General features: G+C 36.4%; 1 protein-coding gene across 27 annotated transcripts in view; it reads left to right on the plus strand.

The window, feature by feature from the left end:
* Positions 1-14,382, plus strand: part of MIPOL1 (mirror-image polydactyly 1) — a 302,394-nt gene extending 288,012 nt beyond the window's left edge. For 14 of the 27 annotated variants that reach the window (XM_070274371.1, XM_070274209.1, XM_023624223.2 and 11 more), the window contains one exon: positions 13,622-13,849. Coding sequence is in view for 13 of the 27 variants with exons in the window: in XM_023624241.2 (XP_023480009.2) it covers positions 13,622-13,688 (67 nt within the window). In the remaining 14 variants the exon portion in view is untranslated. Of the gene's footprint in view, positions 1-2,581; positions 2,773-13,621 lie in introns of those variants that run through there. The other 13 variants (XM_023624241.2, XM_070274338.1, XM_023624247.2 and 10 more) reach the window with 2 other exon arrangements.
* The last annotated feature ends 5,912 nt before the right edge of the window (positions 14,383-20,294 follow it).

Consider the following 20,294-nt stretch of genomic DNA (forward strand, 5'->3'; position numbering starts at 1 on the left):
TATGGGTCATAAAGTTTTCAGAGAAATCTGCCTTTTCGTGCTTATATTACTTAGCTATATTTTGATTATTTTAGAAAGGGTAGTTTCTCTTATTCATATAAAAAATTTAGGACTCTGTATAAAATAGTAGTCCAGTAACATACAGTTTTAAACTGCCAGAACGAAGCAGTGACTACCTAACCGTCCGATAATATCATGAATGAGATTAAACTTCAAACTTCTATTTACTGTATCCTTATCTTAAAGCCAAGGATCAATTCTCCACAGGAAAAAACTTTTAGGAAAATCTAATTGAGCAGTTTTCAAAACAACATTTAAGAAGGAAATACTCATCACTCTTAATTTTTAACAAAAGACACTCTAAAAGTAGTGAAACTGTGTTATTTTAAATAGGACAATGATAAAACCAATTTCAATCTGAAAGAAATAGAGGTCTTCTATGTACCTTCAGATGTCGCTTAAGCAAATGTTCACATGGCTTGTCCTACAAGCTGGGGAGCAGGGCAACACACAAAAACCAGAAGAAGAAAAAGAAGAGGAACTTTCCCACTAAACCACATCCTTTGTTAAAATACCTATTTCAGTTCTTAAGAAATCAAAAGGTTTTGAATAGAATAGTTAAAATGGTTGACCTTGTTATCAATTTGTTTTTTCCAACTTTGTGTCTTGTGTCTGCTTATTTTTGACTCTGATGCTTCTCCCGTAGAAGATGCATAAGTAATTCACATTCATGGCAATTTCATTCCTTTGTAAGCTTCATTTATTTCTCTTGATAAATTATGAACTTAAAAGAAGAACTGAAGATGCTGGTTTTCAGAATCAGTAATTCATTGTTATCACATTAACTAAATTCCTCCTGATACAGAATGGACAACCCTAGCTTAGTTCTCACTTAGGATGAAATTTCATTTAGCATCTTTCCCACCAAGACCTCAAATTCCCTCCATTTAAGTGGGAAAAAAGCCTATTCTTTTCAGATAACTGCTTTATTAATTAACGCGCTTCTGCAAAGGCCCTTGACCAAATAAAATATTGACTAAAAATTTTCACATGGAGTAATTTTCTTTCTTTATTCTTGAAACCTACTTTTAGGAGTCGTCAGGTCATCATCAAAATTTCAATCCAGGGGCCGGCCCCATGGCCGAGTGGTTAAGTGCACACACTCCACTTCGGCAGCCCAGGGTTTCACCAGTTCAGATGCTGAGTGCAGACCTAACGCCACTCATCAAGCCACGCGGAGGCGCCGTGCAACTTAGCAGAACTAGAAGGACCTACAACTAGAATATACAACTATGTACTGGGGGTGCTTATAAGAGAAGAAAATAAAAGAAAGATTGGCAACAGATGTTAGCTCAGGTGCCAATCTTTAAGAAAAAATTCAGTCCATTACTGTAGAATTGAGAATGTACATGAAATTACTCCTTATTCCAAGTGTGTGTATGTGTGATATTTATTCATAAACAAACAAACAATATCCTATTGATTTGTGAGAGCCAGTTCTGCTAGTTATCAAGTATATGGTGATGAACCAAATCCACATGTCCCTGCCCTCATGGAGTCTCATGGGCTTCTTGCTGGTGAGTTTTTTTGGGAATCTTACATATGATTTGTGAATATCCTCTGGTAGGCGAAGTGAAAGAGCCCAATAAAATTGTCACTTGATCTTAATTCATCTTAGTATCTCAGTCACTTTCTGATGTTAAATTAGGGGCTTAAGCAAAATAACTCCATTACCTTCGGTAACTACTTTCCTAATAGCATCATCCACTGCACTAGTGCTGTGTAGACTAACTGGATCCAGCAGGCTGTCTGGATGTCTAATTTACTAACAAAGTCTTAATTAAAGCCTGAGTAAAATTATACCAAGGTCATTACTTTAAAATTCAAAACTTGAAATAAAATTACCTTAGAGATACTATGAAGAAGGGAGCAGAGCTTTACTCCTTCCCCATGCTCTAATTTGTAAATGGAATGAAACAAAAGAATGCAAAGTTTTACATATTTTGATTTTTATGTATCTAACTTTTATTTTTATTAGTCATCTAAATTGATACTTGTGATATTGTGATTGACTGATGAGCCTCATTTTTAGCAAATGTTAGTCTGTCTAACATTTTTTAGGTTATCTAAATGTTAGCTAAAAAATATAAACAACTTTTCAGTGCCTTGTCTACCCTAAGTATTAGTGACCTGGAATAAGGGATGTCATATATCTAATCTAGGCACAATTGAATATACATGTATTAAATTTGTTCTATGTTCTATCTAATCTCAAAGCTAAAGTCAACTTTATTGCTTAATTTCTGAATGAATGAACGATAATACTTTATATAATGACATATTTGAGGAGCTAATCTATCTATATTATTTCTTTGTATCCCTTATTCTAGTAACTTAAAATATCTTTTTGTACAGCAAAATGATTTTGGGGAAAGGATTGAATTAGATTTGATTAACTTAAAAGTTATAGTAGAAATCAACAAACTAATTAGTAAATGAATAGTAATGATGCTTTAAAACTAAATATTGTTGACTGCATGTACCCAATTTTTTGTTTTCTTCTTTTTTTGAATAAATGTAGATCCAGCCAAAAATACCAGCTGACAATTAATAGAGACAACCTTATTTGTGGACAGAGATGATAGTCACAGCCCTGGTGTCATTTAAGAGAGAATGCATTTCCCAAAATATATCCTTTTGATACCTATCAGTTGCTACTGAAATTCCTCCATCAGAGAGTCACAGATTTGGGTTAAAGCTTTGTTTTATAATGAATTGCAGATTTACTTGGTAGCTTTTTTTTTCATTCACATAACATTATTATCAAAAAGCATTATTACTATTTTTTAGGCTAGTGTTAAGAGTCAGTGGGAGGAGAATATGAGGGGACTAGATTCTTGACGGGAAGTGAGAGAAGTGCCATTGGATACATTTCTGCTCAGCGTTAGTTTTTATTTTTTGTTTTTTCCTCTCTCTCTAGATATCTCTATCACTGTTGGAATTCCTTTTTAGTAATTATCATTACCAAACTATTTTAGGCATAGTTCTTTGAAAAATACAAACTTTTCCACTTTCACAGTTCTGCCCCGTGACTGCCCCAAACAAAACATATGTTACTGGGACCATGTCATATGAGGTGTAGGGGAGATGTGGTCTGAAATCATTTCAAGATTTTTGTAAGTTTTATTTCCTGAGTATCATCTAGTGTTTGGGATGGTGGGAGTTGTGAGAACTTGGTATACTTAATTTACGGTATTTATTTGAAAGCTATTATTTTTAGGTCAAAAACACAAGCAACACTTTTCCTGAAGGTAGGCTTTTTACTGAATGTATTTAAGTGAAACGTAGGCATGTAGTGTGCTTCAGCTTACGTGGGCTGTAAGCACCAACATTTCAGTACTGATGGAAATTCTCATAACAGTCATAAAATATTGGCGAGAACTGAACACAGTGGATCAAGTAGGTAGTAAGAGAGCCTTTTACATGTATTCTTTGGGTTCTGCTTAATCTCAAAGATCTTGATATGAGGACTAACAGGGAGATGAATGCTTGATTCTAATTGTTATAGTTTATCCACGTAAGCTGTCAATGACATATTAACTAGGTTAAGATTTTTAACATAATCTTTTGTCAAGGAAAACATTTTTAAAAATTTCCCTAGCCATTTGCATTGATAATATTTTCTAAGAAATAGACAAATATCTTTAAAATCTGTTCTATAGTAAAAATCTTAAAGTTGGTGTTCATCTGTAGTTCCTGTTTATTATCTACTTATAATGAAATATTTGCAGTGTCCTTTTCAAAATATATAAATTTATATAGTAAAAACTCATATATCCCCTTTTTCCTTCAGTGAATTCGCCTCATCATAATTGCTTTGGCTTCCTACATTCCTGCTCATATCAATTTTTTCCTCATTTTCTCTTGTATAAAATCCAATTGAAATCTTATTTTAACTAGTATTGTTATAATGTCCAATTCTAGATAAATAAAGTATGCCCATGTCCGAATCAACCACAATTTATTATTAATACTGAACTTGCTAACAAGAATTACAGAAATGTTTTAGGCTTAAAATTTTATAAAAACAAGATCTATTTGTAAGTCCCTATCCATTCAATAGTGAGCCTGTCCAACAAGAAAAAAGACGTCTTTTTTGGTAAAACAAAATGTATGATGCCATCATAGTATTGTTAGGTTGAAAATATTTTGGAATTTATTGTTTTATTTTGATAAAGAGTAACTCATCGACTTCTTGGTGAAGCTTTTCATTAAATAAATCTTGAATGTTGAAACACAGACGAACCATTAAAATTAAATTTAAAAATAGAGTAAGTGCTGTGTTCTGTGACCCATACTAGGCATGATATCAACTTCAGCCAGCAATGCACCGTATTTGCCAAGTATCATCACAGCCTAGAAATTCTTGTTTCCATGCCACAGATCTTCAGATTGGACCTTTGTAGATCTGTAAACGCCCAGATTAAGCCCTTTGGGTACTCTAATTGAGACAGTCAACGGTGCTTTTAGATGGCGCCCACGGTCAGTTCAGTTACCTTAGTTCACATCCCAGTCACTCACTGATCTACCCACTAAGGACTAAGTATGCTCTGGCAGCCAGGCTGATACTAGTTACCGTATTTGGGGCCTTGCAGGTCTAGCTGCATCTCAGGAATTAACCTTTGTAACTGGTAAGGAAGGAGGAAGGACTCTAATATATCTTGATTTCAACAGTCATTTGACAGACTATCTCAAAATGTCTTTGTGGACAAGATCAAGAAATGATTGCACAGTTCCGAGAATTCAGAGCTAATTGAATAGGAATACATGTTATGACCTTGTAGGATTGTCTCTGAGAGTTTGTCTCAGTAGTTTAGCCTTGGTTCTTTCTGTTCAACATCTTTAAGTAACTAAGTTAAAAACAAAAGGTAGGCTTATCATAAGTACATGAAATGATAGACAAATGCAGGAATGCCACAAGATACTAATTGCTGGAAAAATGGACTAAATTTACTAAGATGAAATCTGACATAGATAAAGATAAAATCTTGCATTTAGAATCAATGTTGTGGAATAAAAAATGGCCACAAATTTTTTGCAGCCTCCTGTCAAAAGGTAGAATCTGTCTTCCCACCCTTTGAATCCAGGCTGGCCTGTGACCCCCTTTGACCAGTAAGGTAAACCAAGTAATGTTGTTCAACTTCTGGACAAGGCCTCAAGAGTATTGCCAGTGTTACCCTCCTGCTAACTTGTGTTCACCGTGTGCATAGGTCTGCACTGGCCTACTTGAGAATGAGAAGCTCAAAGAGAGGATCCTAGCCATAAGTCAGCACCAACTGGCAGGTGTATGACCACCCAACCCCAGCTGACTGCAGCTGCATGAGTGATTGCAGGCAAGGCCAGCAGAAGAGCTGCCCAGCTGCGCCACACCCAAAATTGATGTGATTAAATATAGTAGGTAGTTTCCAGCCACTAAGCGTTGGGTGGTTTATTATGCAGGGATAAATAAGTGATACAGCAATATTAATTGTATATGTCAAAAATAGGAGACTTAGATTAGCTTGGTGGCAAAGCAGGCTATAGAGTATTAGTGGGTAGACTCATTTGCCCCAAAGCTCAGTGGAAGCCAGGGGGGAAACATGGCAGCATTGAAACAAGTAACTGTCCACATCAAGGGAGATTCCAGTCCCGCTTTCCTTTATAATGACTAGACTGCATTACTATACAACGTTCAATATTTTTAAAGACACTAGACTTGCTGGAGAGCAACGAGTATTGGTGAGCAATCTGTTATCTTTAATGTGTAAAGCCATTTGAAGGTTGGAAGTGTTAGCCTAGGAAAAAGTAAAACAGTAAAGATATGACAGCTTTCTTAACATTTTGACAACACCTCATGTAGGAAAGCAAGTAGGGTAGTGATTTAAAGGGTAGTCTAGGCAGATGAGTGGAAGATCCAAGGAGGCAGATTTCCTGTTAAAATAAGGCATAATTTTTGACCATGCAATTATTATTCATTTCCCCATTCTTACCGCCTTCTAGACTTTTCAACCCACTCTCCCATCTGTATCTACCTTCACCTTTTCACGTACAAACTCTCCATTCTGTTTCAAATATAAAGTCTTTCTTCTTTTCTGTTCTCAGCTTCATTTTTTTCTCATTTGATATTCACATATTTATTACATGCACTTTTGTGAGAATATCTGTGTGAGTTCATATTTATATGGCCATGTCTCTATATAGTCATAAATATGTGTGTATATGTACATTTTTATATGCATCTGTACGTATCTTAGTCTGCATCTTTCATTTACATACTGTGGCTAAAACTGAGCAAGAACTCATTAGTTACAGTTTATGCATGGGAGAGTGGGTACACTCCGTCAGTTATCTATCCTCTTCCTTATACCTCTGTTCTTCTTCCCCATCTTTCCCTCCTTCCCATTATTCCTCTCATCTCAGCTCTTTTCAGTCTGCCTTGTGGAACCTTCTTTCCATTGTTACTACCTTGCATCTATCCACAACGTCTGTACTGAATGTTTCACGCATACGTTCTACCTGAAGCTTGAATTTATCAAGGACACTTTTTCCTAGCAGCCCCCTGGACACTAGTCTGTTTTGTATACCCTATATACTAGGAAGGAGAGTTCTTCTGGTTCCTCTTTGCTACTTTCATACTTTTTGCATCCCTGTAAAAACCCCTCCTCCTTTGAGGTTTACGCCATCCAGCTTTATCACTCTCTGTCTCTCCTCTTCGGTGCTGTCTGCCGGTCTCCTGATCAGTGCCATTCCTTAATGTGAGTTTCAGGCACCTGGTTCAGTGTCTTCCTCTCGACCCCACCTTCTGCATTCATGCTAAGAAACTTCAATATCAGCGTCAAAAATCTGTCCTATTCTTTTGTCTCCTGAATGCTGATGAGTTTTACCTCTTATTCACTTCAGCTACAATGGATGTTGTCGTCACTCAGAACTTTTCTAAATCTGAAATCCAAGATCAAAGTTGCCTCCCTGACAATAGCAATAGGCTTATTCCAGCTACTCTTGCTTTTTAGCCTCAACACAAATCAAGACATGCTGTCCCTTTCTCCCTCCCTTTTTCCTTGAACTAACAGCATAAACTTGCTTTTTTTTCTACCCAGTCTGAATTCTTCGTTTAATCACTTTCTCCCGAAGACACAATCTCCTTATACCCTTGTCTTTCTCTATAAATCATAAACTCTCAATTACTACTATCGTTTGCCCTCCGCATACCTACTCCCAAAGTATAGAGCTGATGAGGAGGGAAAAAAAAGGTCGTAATGCCGTGATGGTCAATGTCTCCTGCAAATTTGTAGTCTCTAGCTATAGCTGGGTCATCTGTCCCACCTAACATTCTTTTTACGTGTCCCAGGTCACCTCCCTTTCTTGTCCTATAAAACCTTCACCCTTCTCTAGCCTTTCTCTTTACCTTGTGCTTTCAGCAGAGAACTTTGCCTCCTACTCTGTGGGGAAAATTGAATCTAGCAGGCATGAGTTCTGTCAGTTAACATCCTCCACACCTACAAAATTATCCGCAACTGTGTTCTCCCACCTCTTTCCCTTTAATCTCCAAGGGAAAGTTGTCCAGTTGTATTTTTAATAATACTTCAAGTCGCGCTTATGATTCCATCCTCTGAGACTCTGCTTATAAAGATATCTTTTCCTCCCTTATACTTTGGTGTCTTCCTATAGTCTTCTCTCTCATAGTCCATAAACATGTTCACCTGCCATCCACGTCTTTAAAAACTTCCTCAGCCATACAGCCCCCATAACTTCAATTCTCTTTTCCTTCTAGCCAAGCTCTTATAAAACAGCCTATACTTAGTCTTCACTTCTTCACGTTCCATTCGGGCTTCATCCTACTTCCATCATGCCTTTAAAACTGAACTGAAACGATTGTCATTTCCTAATTGCCAAGTCAAATGGACACTTTTCACTTTGATCTTGTTAAATTCTTAACCTTGTAGATCACTCCTTGAAATTCTCTTCTCTGGATTCTGTGACAGCACCTACCCTTGATCCATTTTTTACTTCCCTGACTATTTTCTCAAATTCTTTTACCAATCCCTTTATTTTGTTTCGGCACATTTTTTTTTAAAGATTAGCACCTGAGCTAACATCTGTTGCCAATCTTCTTCTTTTTTTCTTCTTCTTCTTCTCCCCAAAGTCCCCCAGTACGTAGTTATATATTTCAGTTGTGGGTCCTTCTAGTTGTGGCATGTAGGACGCCTCCTCAGCATGGCCTAATGAGCGGTGCCATGTCTGCATCCAGGATCCAAACCTGCAAAACTCTGGGCCGCCAAAGCAGAGCGCGCGAACTTAACCACTTGGCCATGGGGCTGGCCCCTGCCAATCTTCTTTTTTTTTTCTCCAATCCCTTTACTTTAAATATTTGTTTTCATCTTGGTTCTATCCTCTTTCCACTCCTCTTCTCCTTTTTTTATTTCCCTCTCTAAGCATTTCCATCCACCCACATGCCTTCAATTGCAACCTAGAGCAAGACCTCCTCATGGCCCACCTCTCCAGCCTCATTTCCTGATGTTCTGCACCTCCTACTTCATGGTCCTGAGAAACCACACTACTGCTGAGACTTGATGCCCGTCATGCCTTCCATACCTCTGTGCCCTCACATATACTGTTTCTTCCGCCTCGAATGCCCTTCTTCCCCTCTCCATTCCCACCCTCTTGAAGTGACCGTTTCCTTCTTATCCTTCAGTACGTAACTCAGGCATCACCAGGAAGCCTTTCCAGGCCCTTCCTCTCCTTGCCTGCCCAAGCCACATTCTGTTTAATACCTGTGCTTATCCTTTTATTACAGCATTTTACCAACAACTTATTGGAATTATCCGTATAAAGACCTACTTTCCCACTTTCTTGCTTCTTATGAGCAGGGATCACATCCTGTTCTTTGAATAATCAGTGCCTAGAACAATATCTAGTACATAGGAATTAGCGAACAAATGCTTATCGACTGAACTGAAATCTATATCACAAACCTAGAATTCTCTCTTTAACACAGACTCTTATATCCAACTGTCTACTTTAACGTCCCCACTTATATGTCCCACAAACACCTCAAATTTGTATGGACTAAACTGAACTCATCCTGTCGCACACATACGTACTCCCCAACAAAAACCTGCAGTTCTTCCTTCCGCTGTCTTGGTTCGTGTATCATCATTGATCTAGTCACCAACACCAGACACTGGGAGTCATCCTTCTTGCCCACCCTATCTTGCCTAATCTTTTCCTAAATCTTTTCAACTTAAAGGTTGAGTGAATTAGTGAATGGCAACATTAATCAAGATAAGAAATACTGAAACAAGCTTGGGAGGTGAAATAAGTTTTGTTTTAGATATGCTGTGTATCATATGCGTGTGGGATAAGCAAGAGGTGATGTCTTGCAGGCAGTCAGATACGTGAGTCTGAATCTCAGAAGAGGGTTTTGGGATAGGGGTCTGTATTTGGAAGTCATAGCATTTAGTGAATCAAGGGAGCAAATAACATCTTTTGCAGAAAGTATAAAAAGTATAAGGAGGGGCTGGCCCCGTGGCCGAGTGGTTAAGTTCGCGCCCTCCGCTGCAGGCGGCCCAGTGTTTCGTTGGTTCGAATCCTGGGCGCGGACATGGCACTGCTCATCAAACCATGCTGAGGCAGCGTCCCACATACCACAACTAGAAGAACCCACAACGAAGAATATACAACTATGTACCGGGGGCTTTGGGGAGAAAAAGGAAAAAATAAAATCTTTAAAAAATAAAAAAATAAAAAATAAATAAAAAAAATAAATAAATTAAAAGTATAAAGAAAAGATGATAAAATAAATCAACATTAAAAAGACCAGCAGAGGAAGAACAGCCATAACAGTAAAAGAAAAAAACTGCATCTAAAGTCTTCTCTGCCTGCTGCCATGGTTGAGAGAGGGCAAGGTCTTTGATACTAAGGCACACCTTCAGTGCAGCATTTCTACGGGCTTTTCTGTCTCCTCTGCTGGAAGGATGATTGTTGTCCATCTCTGTTGGGTTCCCTGGTTCTTTCTCCTTGGAAAAAAGGAACAATAAAAAGCCAAATATGTTTGATGGCGTAACTTCATTGCCTAAAGAGTAGGAATACTTTTTGGGGGAGAAAATTGTCAAGCCAATAAGAATTCTGCTCTCACATTGACAGATACAAAAATGACTCAAAAATGGCATTTATAGTGAGATTTTTACTTCGGTACAATTCAACTGATGTTGAGGAATTTGTTCTATTTTCACTCCTTTCTCTCATTTTGCAAAAAAAAAAAAAAATTAGTAAGAGTAGCTCAACCCACAGAAACTCAGAAATAAGCCTGGAAAGTCACAGTAATTTTGGAAGCAGTGTAGCATGTAAGAGACATCAGAAATGTGGTAATTAGACCTAGCATCATGTCCCAGCCCCAAACTCACTAGCAGGGTGGCTCTGGTGAAACTAGCCTCCATATGCTTTGGTTTTGTCATCTGCGGATGACATCTACTCCATGGAGTTATAATGGAAACTAAATATGTGCATAAATTACTTCTCATGGTTCCCAACACAGTCAGTATTCATAAAGTATTATTTGCCTTTTAAAATATATCACAGTATTCATTAGAGTGAAAAATAGAAGTAAACCAATTAGGAAAATTGGTAAACAGCTTATGGTTCTCCACTTGATGGAAAACTGTGTATTCCATTGTAATACATATGTACTATCAATACACAGAAAATAAAAAAATAATGTTAATTGAAAAAATAGGATTTCTGTCTAAAATATAGCTGTAAATATATTTTTCACGTCTGCATAGAAATTGTATTATAGCCGATAATAGATTGTAACTGTTATTTCCTAATTATGTGCAATGTTATCAATTTACTTTCTTATAATGTGTTACTAAATAGCAGATGAAATACACCAGCAAATACTTTCCCAATTTGACTAAACTAAGAACTTGATGAAAATGTTTAATGAAGTTATTAAGACAAATAATCCATCAACCTATAGTCTGAAATCTGCAGCTCTCTAGTAACTGAAACCCTAGTGGAAGTAGATTTGAACTAAGAACAAGGAAGCCAGGCCCAGATTTGCCAGTTGTTACCTCAGGACCTTGTAGAAGGGTTTACTTGTCTGCGCTTCAGTGTCTTCTTATTTAAAATGGAGAAATCCTAATCCTGGCTCTAACCCTTTTCCTATTTCTTGAAGCCCTTGGGAAGCTATCATTGAGTAACATGTAAAGCAGTTGGAGACTGTTTCAGTAAGCGACATCATTTTTTAAAGGATATGATTGATTTGGACAGCAAAGAGCAGCCTGCAGGCAGATCCTGCAAGGTGCTTCCACAGACGTGCATGCCTGCCTCCCTTTGGCACAGCCCTTGTTTGGCAGGTGGTGTCCATTCCTTACAGGAAGGAATAGGTGCTTCATTGTGTTTCAGAAGTCAATAAGCTTTCACAAAACTAAGGAATTGACATTTTTCTCATTTCTGAGATCAAATTTTCATAAACCATTCAACCTGGATAAACTGAGAATGCGGTTGATCTGGCAATTGTTGAAATATGGTAAAGACATTGCAAAACATGATATTTATGTATTTCCTCCTAAACTCTTACCTTAGCAAGATAGAAGACTCCTAAATGGAAAGACATTCTAATGTATGAGAAGGGAAACTGCAGTGAGATGAGCCTGAATGTAAAAGAGAAGCCGAAAGAAGCACAACACAGATTCAGCTCAGAAATGCGGGATTCCGTTGATTCTGAGTTCGTAGTGATAAGAGTAACTGTGCGGAGTAGAGCTCGTTCTTACATCATGAGGAAGTTTTTTTTAATAGTAATGTAAATGATATTGTGGGAGAGGGGTATACCTAACCAACTTGAAAGTAATATTTTCTGACTTTTTACACTATATGCCGAGAAATGCTATTAATGGCTTGCCAAGATTTCCACTGGGAGCCATTTGTTAACAGTTAATTCAAGTTATTATTGTATTTTAACAATACATTTAAAGTTTCATACTTACATTTTTCTTCTCCCTCCTCCAAAATTCAAGTTAGTGGAACTTTGTCTTAAAGGATTTTTGTAATCCTATTAATCGTAATATTCAGAGTAGTTTATTCACTGGTTTTTACCACTAGGGAAGGTCCAGCTAATACAGAGTGCTCTGGGAATACAGTGAATTGGCCAGTGAATCTCTTAGTTCAGGTATTTGTGTTGCTAGTTTGAAGCTGTTTTAGTGGGTGTATAATACTTATGTATAATTTACTTTTGAGAAATTTGTATTAACAAACTTAAGCAAGATTTGCCTTTTTGCTCTAAGATCGTTACTACATATCTCAAAGCAAAGATTTTTGATGCACTGAATTTTTTTTGTTTCATATTCCTGTTTTCCGTTAACAGAACTGTGGATATTTGCAGAATCATCCAGTAAACTGGAGCTAGTTTTCAGTGTTGCATGCAGCTGATCAGTCCATTTAAACCAGTGTGTAGGACACTCAGAATACCCTCATTCCTTTAGTGTCTAGCCCCGTGCTGTGTTTATTTGCAGAGGACCCTCATGCATGGATCCATGTAAATGAGGCAAGCTGGAGCAGACTAGACTGTGTTGCTCCGCAGTCTTTGAGGGGAGATTGTGTATATGAAAACTGCTGGGTGTGATTTTCACTTATAAGGAAGATTTCTGTGTGTGTAGCGTCAAGCAAGATTTTGGGTTGAGATTTTATGCTTTCAGGAAAGAAAAGGGAAAAAAACAATTAATGGTCTGATTTCAACGTCTTTTGTCAAGTAAAACTCTCACTGATCCCCATGACTGTAATCTCCCTCCCAGAGAGTAGCCTAGGAACACTACAGAATGAACTTGTGAGCTTTTGACTCTTTTTTCAGTATAATCGGTGAGTTTTTAATCAAGTTAAAAAATCGCTTAACTTTGACTAAAAAGCATATAGAGTCATTGCTAGCCCGTTTATATTACTCAGGAATAGAAACTTCTTTTTAAGTGTAGTACAGAAAGTGGTTTTATTAGCATCAGATCGTTTGTATATATTTAAATTATTTTCATGGCACTGAGACATGAAATTTTTCCCACCTAGCCACCTAATTCCTGGCTTTATTTTCATCAGCTGACTCTGTGAAGAAGAAAGAAATTTAATGCATAAGAACAGTACAGTATACCAATGTGTCTCTTACTTAGCTAAGTTAACAGGTGTAAGATTGATAGCGTTTCTGTGTTGAAATATGTACTTCTTAGGTAAAAATCAATTTGAAACTGCTCTCCATTTAATATGCCATCTTGTCATTGCATAGTAAATGATTCATTCACAACCTGATGCAAGTGGGTAAATGTCTTGAAATGAGCATCTTGTATTTTTCATGTAGCATCTAAAGCTGACATAATCTGAAGATCTGGGTTAAAGTTTGTGTGTTGCTGTTTTTTTAACCTCAGATACTTGGCACTCTGCAGCAGTCTCTCACTTACAGAAATGCTTTGTTCCTTAACATGACTGCCAGGACTGCTTGGTCGTAGGCAAATACTGTCGTTTTTCAGCCAAAACATTCCTGACAATAATTGCACTTTTTATATATTTTTTTTCCCTTCCCACTCCCTTGCCCCCAACTTAGGTTGGAAAGGCTGGTGGACGTCCTGAGGAAGAAGGTTGGAACAGGGACCATGAGGACAGTGATCTGACTGAGGGAACGACAGTCTGGGGAAGCAGTCACATCTGGTGACCAGGCTGCTTCATTCAATGCTGTGTAAACACTGAAGCCTTAACTTAGCAAACAGTTGTTAGAAGTGGGACACTCCAGCCACATTCCAAGCCGAGATAAAATCAAATCACAAATGTTTAACCACTTTGCTGCTGACCTGAGTTATTTATCCGAATGTATTAACTACAGACTTTTACCAATGGGTGGCTATAAAGTTGCAGCTTATTTTTTAACTGTTTTATATCTCACTGTGTTCAATGTAAGGCTTTTTACTGAGAGACCGTTATGGAAGCATAGTAAAGTTGGTCAGGATCATATCTTCACATTTGGTCCTTTCTGAACCAAAATGCAGCAAAGTAAATATTGTCTAAACCTTAATCCACTGTGTTAGGTCAAAACTTCAAATACATGCATTTTTCAATATAGATCTTATTTCTTAACTGATGAGAGAAGCTCAGATATAAGAATATGTAGTCTTCCTTCAATGAATGCGTGTAATCTTTGTTAGAATTAAAGAATATTAAGTATACATACCAAGAATTAAATGTATAATTTGCTTTTGTAAGAGTTTGGTACATTAAAATTACGTTAATCAAGGTATGATTTTTGTTTCACTACAAATAATGCAGGGTATTTTCAATAAAAAGAGAATGTCGTTAATGTGTACTTATAAACTCATTGTCAATATTTTTAACGTTGGTCTTTAATTAATGTTTTTAATGAATAATCATCTAAACTCTATTTAAGCTGTAGAAATTGCCAAGTGTGTCTAATAGGCTGGGAGACGTTCAGCTTGAAAATTAGCTGGGCCAGCATGACTCTCAAAGACGAGAGGCCATCAAACATCTTCAGTGTTCTTTTCAATTATCTTTATTTAGATTATCATTTGAATTTTTGTTATAGAGGAAGGGAATCCAATATATAATACACAGTAAAGTTATAATGTAAAAATCTAAAGACTTGGAAAAAAGGTGAATCTACCATTTGGTTCAGGTTACCTACTCTTTCTTTTATTTAAGAGAGAACTTAAAATGGTCACAGCATAGCAGTCACTTGTAATCGTATGAAATTACGAATAAAACTAAGTATTTGGCTATAGGAAAAATCTCTTCATTATTTTTAGATGGAATAGATGAGAGACCAATAGAAAACCACTGTGACTGGGACAGGATGAAATAGACAAGTAGAGACTGAATTAGTGAAAATTTTGTAAGCAAGTGAAAATTTTTCTAAGTCCATACAATTTTTTTAATTTAGCTTTAAGATTGAGCTAAATCATCTACCATTGCCTATTTTCAGGACAAGTACAGAATAATTTCTTGCACCATTCTTTCATACACCATGGAAGATTATCCGTTTGAATTTTTTTAACTCTGCAGGAAAATATAAGGTGCTTAATCATAGGGTGACAAAAGAATCATAATGCTAACACGCTCAATTTCTTCCTTATTAAATCCATTAGATTAACTGGCAGTTATAATAATCCCATTGAGTTCAAATTAGAATTTACTCAAGTTTCCTGCTTATAATTACGTTTTGAAACTATGAGAATTAAAAATAAGGAACAACAGGGGTCAAAAATAAACTAACTGGATTTACTCTATGGTCCTAAAGAGAATGATAGCCTCTCGTAGGCCGGTGACTATAGAAATACTGAAATCTGAAGTCGTCTGGTCAGGCATGGAGTCTTCTCTCGGCTCTAAGGGAAACAGGGAACAGCGCCCTGTGGGAGGGAACGGCGCCTTTCTAGTCATGCAGGTAAGTAGAAAGAAACAGTTCTTGTCACAAAATAGTCCATTCCTGACTCCTCTTCTGATAAATCACAAGTAACTTGAATTTTCAGTTTAGTCCTGAAGATCAGACAAACTTTTTTTGAATTATTTTGCTTGAGGTTTCATAAAACACAAAGTGTAGCATAAAGACATTTTACAGTTTCCAGACATCTCTTTCTATACCTAAACGATCAGATTAGAGCAACCAGTTCCTGTAATCAATATCCAGAACTTTTATAGAATTTGATATTCTAAACTTAAATTTACAAAATAATTCTAGCATCTGCTACTGTTCAATGTTGGTAATCTCCCCAAAATGTCACATCACTTTGAAAATGAGTTGTCTACAAAATTGCAAATGTCAAATATTTTAACCAATATTATCATTAATTGATTTCTTGCACTTAAAAATGTCCACCAACAATGTTTTAAATAGTCTTTATTCTTTTCATAGGAAAGAATAACCTCGTCACCGAAGATCAGTTCTCTACACGTTCATGCTGCCCAGAGAGATTGCTTGAGTTGGCTTTAAACCTTGTCTAATTCCTACAGTAATATGAAAATTCACTTCTCCTTGTAAAAATAAGTAGTTCAGAGGAAAAGCAGAAAAGATCATACAAACATGGGTAGCTCTTGATGATTTTCAGTCTTATCACGTCTGCATTTTTTATTTGATCTTATCCACACTATATAATAATAATAAATTATATACGTATATGTCAATCACATAATGATAATTTTAGTGTTATTGTTATTATTATTATTATGTTTTACAAATAAGGAAACAGCCTCAGAGAGGCTAGGAATTTGTCAAGGACTCATTAGAACTTACAGCTAAGGTCTTATGCCTAAACTCCACACAACAGTGGGTCTCCAAATCTTTATATAAGAAAAAAATTAAAAATTAAATATTTTAACTCTTGCAATTTCTGTTATTATTGTGCCATCACTTTCATACACACTCATATGGATCGTCTAACAGTGGAGATTGCGTGCATGTCTTTCGATGAAGTACAACAACGTGAACTACGTGCATAAATGGCACAGCGTTATTACTGCCTCTCTAGCGTCAGGCTAGGAGCATCTTTGCCTTAGCTTCACTCATTAGGAATACTGTGACAATTCGTTGTTAATAACAGACAACCTTGAGTTGCCTTGTACTGTTTGTAATTTGGCCTGATGCTAAAGCCTGACAATGTTATCAAATGGTAGTCTGCACTTCAAGGCTCGCTCTACCTCCCAGAGCAACTGCTGCGGATAAAACCAGTTATAAGCAAGGCTATTGGGAATAGGCAAGGTATAAGCAGTTATAGCAAAATGATTAGTTTGTTACTAATATATGAGAAGCTTTACTTTTATAATTCTACTTTTATAAATAAGCCATTATGCTAAAATTATTTAAAATATTTTGCCTAATAAAATATTTCCCTTTTTTTCAATGAGAAAGTTGATCCTTTGTATATTTCCTTATTCAAATAAACTGAAGAATCTTCTTATCGGGTCACTTACTGGTAGAATTAGTTCAGTTCATAAAAAGTTAGAATATTAAAAATGTGTAGTTTTGATAGTGGATATAGTTGCATAGGAGGGCATTTTTATATGTGGCATTTTTAAACATCATAATTATTTTTAAAATTTCTATTTTCAAATACTCCTGATTAATGAGGCATTATAATGATGAAATAGCCATTGGCTCAACATTTTTTCTTCTCACATATGATTTGTATGGAGCCAAAATTTTTCACAAGACATTAGTGTGTTATTGATAACTACTATTTACAACTAATCTGTCTGTTCTATATATAGATATATACACGCAGACACACACAAACACACGCAGACACACACAGATATGTTCGCCTTTTTAAAAAATTGACTTAGAAGCCAACTGTTCCGCTCCAGTGATTTCAGCATTTTGTTCATGTTTTATTAGAAATGCACATGGTTTCTGAGGCTTTTAAACAAATATGTGGAATGGTTGAAAGATTTATGTTGCTCATGCTTAGCTAAATATGTCATCTCTAGAAAAGATGTGGTTTATTTTGGCACTGTTTTAAAAACTCAAATATTTTAAACATTTGCTAAGTTGGAGCTTGCACACTTGAACTAGTAGCATACGTTCCAGGATAGCATCTCAGGTTACCGAACTTTTTGTAATCCTTTTACTAGAATAACCTTTTTTGAAAAGGTTTTCTTTTCCTTGTTATTATGTACTTTAAGTTTTTAAAGGCTGAAGTTATTATTTTTTAAGTAGGATTTCATAAATAGAATTGGACAATGATAAATGTGTATTTTTGAGAATCGTTAAAATATTGTATACCCTTGATACTTCTTTGCAGAAATCTTAATATGTTTATCTTTACTTTATTGTTTTCTAAATATGGTTTTGGAATATGATAGTAATTGGGAAACTGCCAGTTTCTTGACTAGCTGATTATTAGCAAAGGTGTGCATTTAATGCACAAACTCAAGTATCTAAAATATATTTTCTTTTTGTTCACATAAAATTACCTATTGCAAATCCTACACATTCCAATGTGATTCTTAGACATTGATCTTAATCAAATTTATAAGTGTACCGTCCTGAAGACACTGTACTGGGTATGCCTATAAAATATCTTGCAGTAAGGGAACAGATTAGGTTCACTGTCAAACTGTGTGACTTCCTTAAGGTTAATAAAGATAAAAGTTGATATGAACAAATTGTTTAGGGACCTTTCAAAACTATTTAGGTATAAAATAAAATTACAGTAATAAAATATGGATAAAATATTAAAGAGAAACATTATTTCAGGTAAATATGGTTAGAAAGAACCTAAGAAGGGAGATCAAAGTCTCTTAATTAGAAAATATCAGACTGATTGAAATCTGCTACAAAGCACCTCTCCTAATTTTGGGATTTGTATGTGGAATTTTGCTGTAACCAAAAGCTGAAATGTAAAAACACTGCCTCTGTTGTGTTTGATTATTCGATCAACACAAGGTAAATATAAACAGACTATGTAACACACTGTCACCCGTAGCAAACTTAGAATTTAAATCTTAAGCTACATGGCTAAAAGAGGACCAAGGTTAGGTGGGCAGTAGGAACGTTTGGGACAAAGACTCTTTAAACTGGTAATTTCTAAACTGTCCTATTACTGTGTAAAAGAATTGTCTCAGCATTTGTATGCCTTTGTGATACTGTTGTCTTACATTTTGCTCCTACACATGTACAAAATCATAAGATTGTTATTACTTTTGCTTTAAACGATCAACAGTTTTCTTAGGAGATTTGAAAAATAAGAACATTATATTTACCATTTCCAATGTTCTTTGTGTGGATCCCAATTTCCACCTGTTACCGTTTTCCTTCTTCCTGAGGTATTTATCATTTATACTAATTCAGGGCCATGGGTGATGAATTCTTTCAGCTTTTGTGTATCTGAAAATGTCTCCCTTTTTTGGGTGAGGGGACCTTCATTTTGTGAAAAGAAGTTTGTCACTGGATATTAACTTTTTTGTTTTCAGTATTTTCAGGATGTTGATCTGTCGTCTCTGGCTTGCTTTGCTCCTGCTGTCATTCTTTTTTTTTTCCTCTGTAATATATCCTCTGACTGCTTTGAATATTTTTCCCTTTGTTGCTTGTTTTAACCAATTTGATTATGATGTAGACTTCTGCATGCTTCTGTGCTTGTGGTTTGTTGAACTTCTTCAATTGTGGGTTTATAGTTTATCAAGTTTTTTAAGTTGCAGCCATTATTTTTTCCAATATTTTTTGTCCCATAACTCTTTTTTCCTCTTCCTTGAAAGTACTATTTGATGTATATCAGGCTACTTGAAGTTGTCCTACAGCTCATTCATTTGTTCATTTTTCAGTCTCTTTCTTCTGTGTGTTTCATTTTGGATAGTTCTGTTGCTTTGTCTTCAAATTTGCTAATCTTTTCTTTGGCAGTGTCTCATGAGCTCTTAATCCCATCTGGGGCCTTTTTCTTTGTGACATGTTTTTCATCTCTGAAGATTAAATATAAAAAAATACAGTTATAAGAACTGTTTTAATGTCCTTGTCTGTTAATTCTATCATCTGTTCTATTTCCAGGTCTCTTCCTATTGATTTTTTTTCCCTTATCATAAGTTGTATTTTCCTGGTTTGCATGCTTGGTAACTTTTCTTGGATGCCATCATTGTGAATTTTATCTTGTTAGGTATTGGATATTTTTGTTTTTCATTAAAATTTTTTGAGCTTTGTTCAGGGATGCAGTTACATTACTTGGAAACAGTTTGATCCTTATAAGGCTATTTTCAGCTTCAGTAGGCAGGAACAGAGCACCTTTAATCCAGGGCTGATTTTTCCCCACAATTTAGGCAATCCCCTTCTGAATCCAGTAACTAATGCCCTGGGTCCTAGGAGGTTTCTCTACTCTGACTGGTCACAACCATGTGTGAGCTTTGGTGGTTGTTCTGCCTCGTTGCTGGCAATTCTTAGCCTGGCTTCGGTACTTTACTCACACACATAAGCTGGTTGACACTCAGAGGAAGACTCAAGGCATGCTCTGTAGCTCTCCAGAGCCTGCTCACTCTCTCCCTCTCTCTTTCTCTGCGGCATTCTCCACTCCATGCAAATCTCTCCTCTCCAGTACTCTGACCGTCTTGACCTCCCCCAGTTCTCAACTCTGTGTTCTCAGCTCAGGGAGGCTGCCAGGCTCTGTTTTTGTTCCCCGTCCCTGCACTGTTGCACTGTGCTCTGTAAACTCTCCAGACAATAAGCTGGGCACTCAGGGATCACTGCCCTGTGCTGCCTGCTGTCCAAAGTCTGAAAACATTGATCCACGTAT

The sequence above is a fragment of the Equus caballus genome, chromosome 1 (assembly GCF_041296265.1).
Source record: "Equus caballus isolate H_3958 breed thoroughbred chromosome 1, TB-T2T, whole genome shotgun sequence".
In the NCBI taxonomy this organism is placed as follows: Eukaryota; Metazoa; Chordata; class Mammalia; order Perissodactyla; family Equidae; genus Equus; species Equus caballus.